At 34.0% G+C, this 14,375-nt stretch overlaps 1 protein-coding gene across 1 annotated transcript in view; it reads right to left on the reverse strand.

Annotated features, from left to right (window-relative positions):
- Positions 1-3,104: 3,104 nt before the first annotated feature.
- Positions 3,105-14,375, reverse strand: part of CDC16 (cell division cycle 16) — a 61,732-nt gene continuing 50,461 nt past the window's right edge. Inside the window, exons 15-18 of the mRNA XM_069094052.1 lie at positions 13,510-13,571; positions 11,306-11,441; positions 10,268-10,358; positions 3,105-3,872 (exon numbers count right to left, since the gene is read on the reverse strand). Of these exons, the coding sequence (XP_068950153.1) occupies positions 3,604-3,872; positions 10,268-10,358; positions 11,306-11,441; positions 13,510-13,571 (558 nt within the window). The 3' untranslated portion in view covers positions 3,105-3,603. The remainder of the gene's footprint in view (positions 3,873-10,267; positions 10,359-11,305; positions 11,442-13,509; positions 13,572-14,375) is intronic.

The raw sequence follows: 14,375 nt of genomic DNA on the forward strand, positions 1-14,375 counted from the left end.
TCAAGACCATTACTAGCCAAGAACTGTTACTTAAAGACTAACCATGAGGTTGCTTGAAAGTGAAAGTAGGGCTACAAGGGAACCTCGGATAGACATTATAGGATGTCTGAAAACCATGACTATTTTTTGACGACTATTTTTGGCCACAGCATTTCATAAAAACCTACCAAGATAAGGAGTGCACACACTAGTGAAATTATGAAAGAATTACAATAAGGGATATTGGCACATTTTTTGAGCATCAAAATGTATAGCTTTGAATGAAGATATTAACCTGGAATATCTATGTAATCTAGCAATCAGATCAGTAGGCTTTTATTCTCCCTTACTTAAAATCACATGTCTACCAATGTTGAACTTTAATGCATACAGTCTAGCAAAAGCATAAAACTGAGTTCTTTATATAACATAGTTTAATAATTCAGAAATAAATGTATATAGATTTATGGTATATTAATGGGAAAATGCAAGCCCTAAATTTTTTTTGAGGTAGAAGGGGAGAGTTCAGTTCTGTGATTTCATTGGCGTGAAGAACATCTAGTTTGGAAATTCCCTCCATTGATGCAGCTTGGTAACTCCTGTGTAATTAATTTGTGGCCTGTAGAAGGTGGGTACTTATTTTTTTTTGGTGTTATGGACTCCTCTGGCAGTCTGGTGAAGTCCATGGATCCCTTTACAGAAGAATGTTTTTAAATAATTGAAAGAAATGCTGTACTTCATTTTAAGTTAGGGAAAATAAGTAATTTCCCCTCTCCCCCAAATTCTTTTTTTTTTTAAGCAATCGGGGTTAAGTAACTTGCTCAAGGTTACACGGCCAGTTATTTCTGGGTGTGGTGCTGAGTGTCTGAGCCCGGGATTCGATCTCCAGGTCGTCCCAACACTGGAGCCGGTACTCGTACTCGCTGAGCCACCTGGCCACCCCTAAGCAATTGGGGTTAAGTAACTTGCTCAAGGTTACACGGCCAGGTGTTTCTGGGTGGGTACTAAGTGTCTGAGCCCGGGATTCGATCTCCAGGTCTTCTCAACACTGGAGCCCGTGCTCTTACTTGCTGTGCTACCTGGCCGCCCCTCTCCCCCAAATTCTTGGACTCTCTGAAACTTATTCACAGGTCTGGGTCCTTAACCCAGCGTCCACAGTTAAGATTTCCTGTTTTTTTTAGTTGTTGGAGGCATGGCGAAATTAAACAGTTTGCCTAGGTTCACATGTCAGAGGAAGTACTTGAAACCAAAATGTCCCGACTCTACCTACTATGAGTCAATCTACTCTACTATACGACCTCTGAATTTTTTTTAAAAGAAATTTAAATTTTCTAATGAAAAACTTATTTTGAAATAAGTGGGAGTTTCAAACTAAGCTAGTGAAATGTCTTTTTTTTTTTGGAGAGCAACTGGGGGTAAGTGACTTGCCCAACGTCACATGGCTAGTTTTTGTGTTAAGCGTCTGAGGCTGGATTTGAACTCAGGTCCTCCTGACTCCAGGGCTGGTGCTCAATTCACTGTGCCACCTAGCCACCCTGAAATCATGTCTTTGTAAAGAAAAATCTGGAGAATTTTTTTGGAAATGTTAATCTAGATCAGAAAAAGATGCTGTTCCATCAATATATTTCTTTTTAAACCTTACAAATTCTGAAAATTAGCTGATGATATTTAACAAAATAAAATCTGAATAGAACTGGTGAAAAAAAAAGACTATAACTTCAAAATCTTCTAAAGTAAGTGACACTGGCAATTCTTAAACTATAAGTTACATATGAGTTAGTTGCCCAGGAAAAATAGTAGAGGGAAGCTCCATGCTGGAAGTTCTAATGTTAATTTGTTAGTGTGGTTATTACACTAGTGAAATCAATAGTGAAATCATTCTAGACTACACCTCCTTTACCTGCCCCTTCTCAGGCCTCTCCCCTCTTTTCCCAATCCCCAACAAACCACATACATCTTTAAAAATCATAAGAACAAGAACTATTTCCATAAGGAAGCTTCTGCAAAAGTAAAGCAAAGAGGCTTTGTAAGGGTCAAGCCAAAGTCAAATAATATGCTACCAGTTTTGGGACTTAAAAATCCAAACAGGCAACAACATCACCATTACCTTCTGTACATAGTTCTATATGTCCCTCCTGACAAGTTCTAGCTCACCAACTGTCATTTTACATAATTTCTTAAAACCATTTTTGGTTCTATAGGGTCATGGGACCACAGATTTAGATGTGGAAGGGAGCCTTTAGGCCATCCAAGTCTAGCCACCTTATTTTAAATTTGAGGATATTTGAGGTCTAAAGATGTTAAATGATTTGCCAAGATCACACAGCTGGTAGGTGGCTGATATGGGGAGAAAATCTGAGTAGATGTGGTGGTAGCCAAAGTAACTGTATTAATGATACTAACATGCATTATAAACTGACTGGTTATTACAGAGTAGAAATTAAAAAAAATAAACTGGCAGTGGACTTAGAAATATCATCAAGCAGGCAATATATCTGTATCTATGATGTTTTCATAAGTGGAAATGGACACGACTAAATTTCAAAAGGAACAAGGGAAATAAAAAATACTTTCTAAATATATACAGTGGTATTTGAACTACCAAAGGGGTAATATATAAAGCTTAACATTTGAATCACTGCCGTCTTCTTTTGCTTCCCTGACAAAACAAATTACAAATCTTTTCAGTGAATTCACAGTATAATTATTCTTGCTAACTAAAGTGACTAAACTACAAAAAAAAAAAAGATCACAGTTTCAGTTTCAAAATCAGCCATACTACACATTTTAACACAATATAGTATTAGGAGACTTCTTCTTGCTATATACCAGAAGAAGAATGTTCTACACTTTCTAAATCAATTTCAGATAATGTAACTAGATGTCATCTGTTCATAACATCAAAATTATGTACCATTAAAAATAACTGCCAGCTAATATTTTACACAATCTCAAAATTATCTAAGTACTAAAGATGCTAAAATTAATTGCCAAAAATAGAAGAGAACCTAACATTTAACACAGTTTAAAAACTTGGTCATCAATTTAATATGCAAAAATGAGATGAAATCAAACACATTTTGCCTCCCATATACTAGGACATAGAAGTTAAAAAGATCAAGGGATTACTTTGAAGTTATTTATTTTAAAGAACAAAATGCTAATTTTACACTAAGATTCCCTATAATTCTTTTGGCTTTTTTAAAATGACAAAATGTGCTTCACTGGCAGGCTAGAAATCTGGTAGCCTTAACACTATAACAACCTTTAGCTGTTTTAAATTAATTTTGATATGTATTGTAAACAATTTCATATTAATTTCTTAGTATTTATCACAGTTTAATAGCAGTCAAAGGGTCTCATTACAGTTTAAAAAACATAAGATGGTTTACCTTCTTTATTCCATAATGTGTAACTTTTTTTTTAGAATCAGTAAAACTGGAAAACCATCTGTTGTGAAGGTGTGCTATCCAGTCTTTTAAGGCAGGCATTAGTTCTCTGATGCTAGATGTAGAGATGTAGTTTGAATTCATATAAAAAAATAGTAAATTCTTCAAACATGACAAGGAAATGACAAAATACTAACATATTAGAACAAAATGAAATTTTGATCAGGGTTCTGCATCATGTACTATGGTCTGACATGGATGTTTCTAACATCATGTCACTTTCATTCATTTCAATTTCAAAGGTTTCTTCCAACGGAGGCCTAGAATCTGTGTTCTTCCTTGAATGATGTGACGTTTCTAATGGTATAAGCCCAGTTTCTTCTAGAGTCTGTCTTTCTATATCAAATTCTCTGAAATCCCATGGAGGTGAAATGATGTTTTTCAGTGTCTTCATTGTATGTACATCAAAGTCATAACACCTCAATTTGTCTTTGATCTCTGTACCTAAAAAACAAAGAAAAAATTCAAGTGATTATTGCCACAATGCCTAGATTTGAGATGTGTAAGGATAGGGGACTAGACTTGTAATTTCATTAGAACTGGGAACTCTTGAATGAAAAAACTCTATCGATACAGGTTGGCACCTACTCTACAATTTAAAGTCTTAGAGACTTGCTTAGAGCACAGGTGTCAAACTTGCAGCCCACAAAACTCTTGGGTGCAGTCTGAACCAGATTAAAACATAACTGGGAAAAATGTAACTGGGAAATGTTTAGTAAACAAAAAATAAAATAAAACAGAGATAATGCTAATTTGTGGTTTTCTAAGTTAGCATACTGCCCACAGGGATCCACTTCTATTTGAGTTTGACCCTACAGGTTTAGAGCACTAAGAGGTTAAGTGATTTTCAAGAGTCACAACATCATTATGTGCCAAAGGTGAGACCTGAACCCAGGTCTTCCTGATTCTAAGGTTGACTCTATTTAAAAATAATAAATGGGAGACATTACTGCCTCCAACATTAAAGGCAGAGGGAAAGATCCCATGTATACAGAAATATTTATAGCAATACATTTTGTGGAAGCAGAGAAATGAAAGCAAAGTAAATCTCCACTGACAGGGTAATAAGCTAATTGTGGTAAAATAAAATATTATTGTTCCACACAAAATGATGAATAAGAATCAGGAAAAACTTGAGATGATATGTAAGAAGGAGAAGAATACAAAAAGATCTTTGATCAATGCAACGAACAGTCTTATTTTAGAAGACTGATGATAAAGCATGTCTTCCTCCTTTTGGCAGAGAGATGGATGACTCCAAGTATAGAGCAAAGCATATACTTTTAGACACGGCCAATCTGTTGATTTGTTTAGATTAATAATTTTTGGAAGGATTTTAACTGCGGAGGAAAGTCACTAAGAAGTGACAGAAATGTAAAAAAATAAAAACTTTTTTAAAACAGGAGATGCCATTTACAATAATGATGAATACATTACATATATCAAAATATATATTTATCTATATATCTGAGTATCAATCTATCAAGATTTACACAAGAAATTCAGAAGGAAAATTATAAGACAACTATACAGAAATAAAGAATTAAATAATTGTACAGGCATTAAATGTACATACCTAAACGGAGTCAAGAAAGTAAACACGGCCATTATATTTTTACAAATTAATTTGTAGCTTTAAAGCAATACCAATTAAAATACCAATGGGCTACACATCTTAGAATCAGCTAAAACAACAACAAACTGTCAAAAATATTGAGTGATATTGTAAAAAAATGAAAGAAAGAAAGAAAAAGATTTGTCCTGATGACCAGACCTCATGTATCTGTAAGGATTAAAATGATCATGTAATAGATAAAATAAATAGGCTTAATAGAACAAAATAATTAAGCACTAGAACCAAAGTTATACAGTAGCCTAGTAATAGATAAATAAATGTAAGACTAAAAAGTAGAGGCTGAATTAATAATAACAAAAATTAAGTGGAAAACTGATGAAAAACTATGATGAAACTATGATTTTAAAAAATGGGACTAGAGCCATGTCTCACATTAACAAATTCCATATAGAGGACTAATTTATAGAGGGTGTTCCAAAAAGTCTTGGTGCAGATTTAAGCATTAGTAGCTTAAGAAAACATATGACATTCCATTATCTTCTCATTTTTTTCATACCTATTGCAAATGTCTGGAATTAGAAAATTCTTACCTGTTCAGAAAATATAAGAAATTATGGAAAATAGAAGTAGGTAAACTTGATTATACAAAAATAGCTTTTATGCAAGTAATTCATAAAAAAAAAAGGAAAACGATTGAGAGAAAATATTTGTGATAAATACTTCTGATTAAAGTTTTAAATCCAAAATCTTTATGTAACCAAGAAACTTAAGAGTAATCTCTATTTCCACTCCCCTCTGTACAGAAATACTTTTTGTATCAAAGGATACAAATAGTTTTTAAAAGAACACAGATTACCAATAATCATGAGGAAATATTCAAGTTTTTTGATAATTAATATAATGCAAATGTCACCATGTAACCAGTAAGTTGGCAAAAATAATTTAAAATGGTAATTTAGTGTTGATGGCCTTGTGAAAAGACAGCTTCAGCACTGAATTACCCTGATTACAAAATTGTGAATTGGCACAATTTTGGAAAACAATATAGAATGATCATAAATAATAAGAGTTACAAAACTCCCATTTGATCCAATGATTAATTTTTAGGTTTGGTTTCATGAATCTCAGCTCTGCTGGTCACTACCTGTGTGAATTTGACAAGACTCTTACTTCTCTACAAATGAGGAAACCTGAGAACCAAATTGTCTCTGAACCTAATTGTCTCTGAAGTCCCTTCTAGCTCTAGATCTATGATTCTGTGATTTCACTGGAAATGAGCAACTCAGATGTGACTTTGTGCCTTAGAGAATTGTCTGGGTCCTGAGTGGTTTAAGTGATTTGCCCAAAAGACTACCCACTACACCACACTGCTTCTCTGTGAATCCACTATTGGGGTAGGATGCTACTGAAAATGAAAAAGAGATATGTCTGTACAAAAATACTTTTAAATTGCTTTTAATAGAAAACATCATAAACAACCTAGGTACCCAACAACTGGAAAGTGGTTGAACAAATAATGGTACATAAACCTAAAAGGATATTGCTATGTCATACAATGACAATTAATAAGAAATTACCTTGTATTTATTTTGTATATACAGATTGTCTCAAAAGGCTTATTGCAGTTTAAAGTTTTAATAACTTTTTATATTTAATTATATCAATATAGATAGTTTCTTTAATAGAATGTAAATTCCTCTAGGGGGGCTTTTTTAAAATTTTTTTGGGAAAATTTTGACTTCTTATCCTTAAGCAAATAAATGCTTGACTAATTTTTTTGTAAAAGGCGACATTCTGTAAAAGTCAATTTACATATTAATGTTAAATAATAGGAACTGCAAATAACAGGAATTTATGATTTCATGCACAATGTTTTTATTTGTATATCTAAAGGTCTCTTTGTTAGTGGCTGCCAAGTTTATAATAAAGAATATTTTTATAAAAACGATGCATAAAAAGGAAGGAGTAATAAAATGGAGCAAGGTTATCAAAATGATAAGAGGGGGTAAGATAAAAAAGAATAGAATGAGATGTTGGTTTGGAAAGTAAGGGACTTCATTTCTGGAACTAGGGGGAAAGAGGAGTGGATAGGTGAACATGTTGGTACTCTGTTGGTTCTGTCTGTGTTGATGTGACTTTGTCAGAATGAAGCATTGTCTGTTGAAAGAGGACTTTACCAGAAGCCCTGAAAGAGGACTTTACTCCTGTTTACAGAAGTCTTGGGATTTTACTGTTGATTTGTGTTTGATTTCTCAGACAGAAGCTTTGTCTGTTGGTTTATGTTACTTTGCTAGACAGTGAATTGAGATAACAGTGTCGCAATGTCTGTAAATATTGTTGTAGCTCTGTTAAGCTTTGTCTTCATAGAAAAAGAAACTGAGAAAGGCTTGGAGTGGAACAGTCCCCATAGGCTAAGATATAGAACTGGAGCAGGGAGCTGCCTACCTGTAAATCCAGGCAAGAGCTGGGAGCATGGAAGAAGAGCCATGAGGTTTGGAAGCTGGCCTCGCGTTAAGATGAAAAAAGACTTGACTTGGGTATGCAGTGCTGACTGACGACATTGTAACTTACTGTGACCTAGGGGTGGATGGTGTTTGTCCTTTCTGCTGCCCCTCAAGGATGACTGGAAGTCAATCTGGAGTCAAGGTGAAAGAGGACTTGAATTGGGTGCCCTATACTGATTGAGGAGATTGTGATTTACTGAATGATATGCTGTTAGACTATGTGGCCACCTTACTAATAAGTTGTTTTGTTATATTGTTGTGAATGAAGTTTTGCTTTAGTTTATGCCTGAATAGAGAGTTCACTATACTATGCAATTAGATCCTTAAAAGTTATTCACAGCAGCAGTCCTCAGGAGAGCTGCTCATGATTGGCTTTACAGATGAGAACCAAGAGAACAATTATGACAACCCAGAGATGAGAAAGTGTCCGGTGAGTGACAGTGTCAGATGCTGCAGAAAGGTCAGAGAGGATAAGGAGTGATAAAAAGCTATTTTACTTGGCAATTAAAAGATCTATGATAATTTTGGAAAGATCAGTTTCAGCTGAATTACAAGGTCACAAGTCAGATTACAATACCACTTAGAAGAGAGTAACAAGGGAAGAAAGGGAGGCACCATGTATAAATTACTTTTTCATGGAGTATAGCTGGGAAGATAATGAGATATAAAATGAAAGTTAGTGGGAATGATAGGATCAAGTGAAAAGATTTTTTTGTGTTTTTTAAAGGACAGGGCATATTTGTATATAACAGGGAAAAAGAGCCAGTAGATAAGGAGATTAAAGAATAGAGGGTAGGGATGATGATAATGGGGATAATATTCTGGAAAAGGAAGAAGGGGATGAAATCAAGGGTGCAAGTAAAGGGGCTCTGTAGGCAAGAATTAGGGTTACCTCTTCAGAGACTTGAGCAGAAGAAATGATGTAGATGGGGAAGGGGAGCATCTATTTTCAAAGATGTCAGTTTTTCAGTGAAGTATGAAGTGAGTTCCTCATCTGAAATGTGGTGCTAGAGGAGGCTTGAGGAGAAATGAGAAAATCTGAAACAGCTGCTGTGGTGCACTAGCTAGAGAACTGGTTAGAGAAGTTGGGAAGATGGGCTCACCACAGAGAACACCTTAGTAAGATTGATAATTAATTTTGGAGAGGACCCAATTAGAAGTTTCATGGTTCTCTAGTTCCATTTAACATCATATGAATGGGAATGAAAAAGGATTATGTAATCCATGACCAGGGTCTGGTGAGGCATGCTTGGCAGTAGGATTCAAGGGCAGAGAACAGAGTATGAACTACTGGTGCACAGAGTCAAGACTGAGGAAGAAAAGGGTAAAGACGTGTGCCTTGGGGTGAGCTGGGAAAGCAGTAGGGGATAAACTGATGAGGAGGTCCTAGAGAGGAGGGATAGCAGGACTACAGGTCATAAGACAAATGGAAAGCTGAAATGAAAAAAGATTATCGTTAGACAGGGAAATTTGGGAATCTGTAGAATTAGGAATTTGAGAATTGGAAAAGACCTTAGCAATCCTCTAGCTTCGGCTTTAGAGCATTAAGAATTGAGAATCCATTGCTTCTCAAGGCAAGCCACTCAAATATAATTTTTGTACAGTTCTAATCATTCAATTTCCTGCCATCATGACTAAACTGGCCTCTGAACACAGAAGGGGAAAAGGGCGGATAGGAAGATCAAGAGTATGAGCATTTTTGTGTGTAGCTAAGATGGAATAGAAAAGCAGGTCATGAGGCAGCTAGGGGGCATAGCCCTGGAGTCAGGAAGATCTGAGTTCAAATCTGACCTCAGACACTTGACACACTTGTTAGCTGTGTGACCTTGGGCAAGTCACTTAACCCCAATTGCCCTTCTCCCCTCCAAAAAAAAAAAAAGGCAGGTCAGGAAAACTGAGCTGAAGATTTGGGAAATTAGAGCATCTGTGGTCATATCAGTGGGAATGCTGAAGTCCCCTCGTATAAAAGCAGGAATTGGTATAGTTGTGTACTATATGTCCATGACAATAATTCTCTTTCTAGTTGTTTAACCTTGGTACTCATTTTTAAACATTTTCAAGAGTTAAAGACAAACTGTCATGACAGTCCTGCTCATTTTCTACCTTAGCTCATGAAGAGTGTCTTTACTATAACCTACACAGCGACTTCATGAGAGTGCTTTTATGTATCAATAGCAAAAAAGCATTTTTAGAAATATTTCAATATTTAAGTGAAACATTACATGAATAAGTGTTTGATGACTACTATCTCCTACAGCATCACTGTAGCAAAATAAAAAGGTATTTTGGGGTATATTAAGAATGCTTAGAAAGAGAAGCTCCCAATAAAATACGACTCTTATGTCGCATCATGATGAAGACAATCCCAGCCAGGTTTTTTAAACATGATGCCAGTGAAGTATCAGTTCTGGTATGTCTTTTATGTCAAGATGGAAAACCTTTAGAGGCCTGGGGAAGGAATGACTATATGCATGTTACCAGAAGATAAGCATAAGTTTAGATATATTCTTTACTAGGTTGTTCTTAAGGTGATACATTTTTTGGCCACAGCAATTTACAAAGATTACCTACTAAGTTAGAGACAGGTGTTGTGTGATCTGTAGAAAGAGAACCTACTAATACTGAAGTACTGAATTAAAATGAAAGACTTGGAATGGGAAAGTAGTTAACAAAAAAGTGACTGTCTACAAAAAGGAAACACTTTACATAGTTAAAAGAGTTATCAAGAATGATACCAATAAGAAAAATTAGCATCTTACCAATATAAGCTTCAGAATCACCAATGTACATTTCAATGCAATGCCCAAGCATGGTAACGGAAAATGTATCATCTCTCCTAAGTCCAAGAGCCTATCAAAAAGGGGGTCAGAATATTTACAAGCAGAAAAAGAAATACTTGTGAAATACTTATAATAAATCTTGTTTTTCCATTTTGTGTAAGTAGTCCCACCTAAGGTAACCTGCATAAAACCCACTGTTTATGAAGAATGGCCAATTAAAGCAATAAGAGCAAATATTATAGCAATATCTAAAAATACTAGTTGTTTTCATTAAGACCATAAAAATATTTGGCAGTAGCACCAAAGAATGCTTTGATTAAATTTCCCTTTAAGACACTCTATGGATACAAATAATATCCACATTTTATATGTGAAGTTCATATTTTTTCTTCCATGTCAATTTTAACTTCATGAATTAAATGGAATCAAGTACTACTAGTTGGTTGTGCATTTTGTCACAGATCCTTCTCTGCAAGTTATTAGATACATATAGATATATTAATTAAATTCTCACTGGTTTAAATGTTAAGGCAGAAAAAAATACATACACAATACTTGAAGAGTAATTTCATTATGCCTGCATTTGTTAACTCATTAATATAAAAATTATGACGAAAAGCAAATTAATCAATAATCATCAGTTATAATGGGCCCAGCACTATCTCAAACCTCAAACACAGGCTCAAAATTGTTCCTAAGTTTAATCAGTTACACATCCTACAAAATTATTTTCTCTTGCAAAGAGAAAATCTCTATCTGATGAAATTCAATTCATCCTTCAAGATTAAATTAAAATATTAAGTCCCATGAAGGATTCCTTATTTCCCAAATACTGCCCCCCACCCCAACTCCCTACCCCATGTCTTGTGCATAGAAGGTGTTTAAATACATATTTGTGGAACTAAATTTTGCAGCTTTAAAATAGGAAAAAGAAAAAAACAGACCTAGCAAAAAGAATTTTTAAAAATTGGGTGTAGCTTAATTTTAATTTTAGCAAGGTATAAATTGAAGATATACCGTGTGAAAATAGTCAACTGCACTTTCAAAGTTGCCCATTAGGCTGTGTATATAACCTATAGCAGAATAGGTAGAAGCATTCTGGGGAATCAACACTAAGGCTTGACGATGGTATTCTAGTGCCTCTTCATACTTTCTGTAAAAAATAAAAATAAGTTGATAGTGCATACATTTTAAAAAGCCTAAAATCTCAAGTTTTATTTCTAAGTTCCAAGAACACACATTTCCAGAAGAAATGTCACATAATATCAGTTTACTCAGCCTGTACAGTATTTTCTTTGCCATTGCCACCATGGACATTTTATTGAACAGTTTGGTTACTTTTCCTTTAACTATATCATGCTTAGAGATATAGCCTAAATATATACATTAGTTTATCACCACCTTCCTCAAAAAATTTGTATTTTTGGCCTGTTAACTTGTTAAGATAAGTTTCACACATTTACCACTTACTATATAAAGAAATATTTTCTTTTATTTATTCTAAAACCTTTATAGTATGCTATTTGTATCTAGCATTACTTGTTATTTGTACTAGCAACATAGTAAAGTGAAAAAAGGTTTTTTAATTAGAAAGATATTGGTTCAGCTGCTGCCTCTGACAGATGCTGGCTGTGTCAGAAAATGGAAAAACACCAAAAGGTACTGCAAGTTTATATTCCAATGTTCTATACTAAAATCCACAAGGGAATAGAATTTCTATTCAATAAAAACTACCAGAAAACTGGCAACCCCCACCCCCCCCACACACACAAGGGTCTAGATCATACTTATACTATACATAAACCCTTAACTTTGTTGCTACAAAGCATTTTTTAAAATTATTTTAAAAAACTAAGAAAAAGGAATATTATTTATCTCAATTATGGACAAATAAAATCCTTAATGATAACTCAATTTAATAAGTTCTATCTGGCAAAAGAATTTTTTTTTTTACATACTGGCAAAAGAATTTTTTTTTTGCATAACAAAAATCTACAATCTCTAAAATTAAGGGAAAAAATTGAAATAAACATATCCGATAAACGGAACTGACACATATATCTAAGGTCAATATTACTTCTCTCAGAGACATTTTTATGAAGAAATTAATAAGGACAGGAATAGGAAACATGAACTGGACTAACTAGAGCACTCAGAAGTTAGTGATTTGCTTTGTCACAAAGCTTTCATGTATTTGAAGAGGAACTTGAATCCAGGTTTTCCTGATGCCAAGCCCAGATTAGTAATTAGCTCTACTATGACAGGCTGTATCTCCAAAGAAGGAAACTGAAATGGTTAATGACCACATGGAAAGACTGTCAAACTCCCTCATGCAAAAAAAAAAAAATGCAATATAAGATAACCTTAAGATGCTGTCTTCTTCTACCTCCTAGAATGACAAATATCTATACTTAATAATATATACAGATAAAGTCTAATATGGGCAGGGTACCAAAGAAGAGGCATTTTCATACATAGTTGGTGAGGCTAGCAATATGCAAGAAGAATTACATGCAAAACTTTTGTTTGCATTGTAAGGACCATTATTCAAAAATAAATTATAAAAAGGAAAAATAGACCAATCTGTACAAAAATTTCTTAGCTGCTCCATTTGTAATGTCAATAAACTGTAAACAAGCTACATGTCTTAAAAAATTAAGAGAATGGCTGAATTATGGTATATTGATGTGATGAAATATTATAGTACCATAAAAATAAATGGAAGTTTTTCTATATAAAATGAATCAGGATAAAATCAGAAAATTAGAACTGTATACACATACAACTACATACTTTTTTTAAGAAAGGAAAGTTAGTAGGGCCAAAAGTTATAATTTCACATTGACATGAAATGAAAGTATTGTTTGTTATTTGTTAATTCCTTTGGTTCTGCCTTGTTAAATGATAAGGGATTTGACTAAGATTTTGCCCCTTGATTTTTGAGTTTGTCATTAAGTTTATAATAAAATTCTTAAAAAGAAAACTGATTATATCTGGTTCACTGTCTTTCTCAACAGTTACCTCTGTTGTTAAAATACCAACAAAGATATCTGTTTTTGAAGTGATCTAGATGCTCAATATCATACTTTACACTTGTAATTTGAAGGCCTAGACATAAGTAATACCTTCATGTAGAATAAAAACATTAAAAATTGCATACAATCCAGAGAATTTATAAGAATTAACAATGTGTGCTAAAAATGTTCCACTTCATCACTTACTTAAGTTTTCTGCATACATGGCCCAAGTTGTTCAACAAAGGTTCCCATTTGTCAACTGTTACCTACAAAATAATTTGTCATTAAAATAACTACTTTATACTTTTCAACTAGATTTGTACATATTTAATTACCTCACAAATGGCACAATACTTGCTATTTCATTACCATACAATAACGAGATGTCAGATTAAAGCATACTGGAAATTCAAGTTCTTTTCATTTATATTTTATATTAATTTAATGCAGTTTAATGACCAAAAAACAGGCAGTTTTCTCCTTGCTGTTTTGCCATTTTATGCAAAACAAATTTTAAAGTTTACACATTAAGAAATGTAATCCTCAGAATAAGACCTGTGCCTATGGTCACATGCAGATTGTTAGAATTGCCATGGTTTGAGGAAGACTCAAAACCAGAAGAAAAAATAGGTGTAGACAGGTAGGAGGGTAATGCAATTGGGAAAGAGGAACTCAAAGTGGGATCAAGTGGACAAGAATGAAAGGAGGTATAGTTCAGGAAGGCTAAGGTGAATCGAATAACATGCATAATCCCTGATTTTGAGAGCTAACAAAGTCTAAAACTGGTGTGGTTTTTTTTTTTAAATGGTGACTCTATTAAATTGTTGCTTCAGTGCCTATACCTTTGCTAACCTAAAAAAATTAATGCATATTCAAAGTGTCCAGCTAAATGCATAGAGCAGAACTTTCATACAGTAGTACATGGTTTAATATTTCAAATATTTAAAATTTTAAAGGTGTACCATGTTTCCCCGATAATAAGACACTGTCTTATTAATTTTTTTGGACAGAAAAACACCAGAGGGCTTATTTTCAGGGGAGGGCTTATTTTAATGAACATTGACAGCAAT

This window comes from Petaurus breviceps, unplaced genomic scaffold (assembly GCF_028583685.1).
Source record: "Petaurus breviceps papuanus isolate PSGF00001 unplaced genomic scaffold, PetGlider_PUasm1.0 214, whole genome shotgun sequence".
Classification (NCBI taxonomy): Eukaryota; Metazoa; Chordata; class Mammalia; order Diprotodontia; family Petauridae; genus Petaurus; species Petaurus breviceps.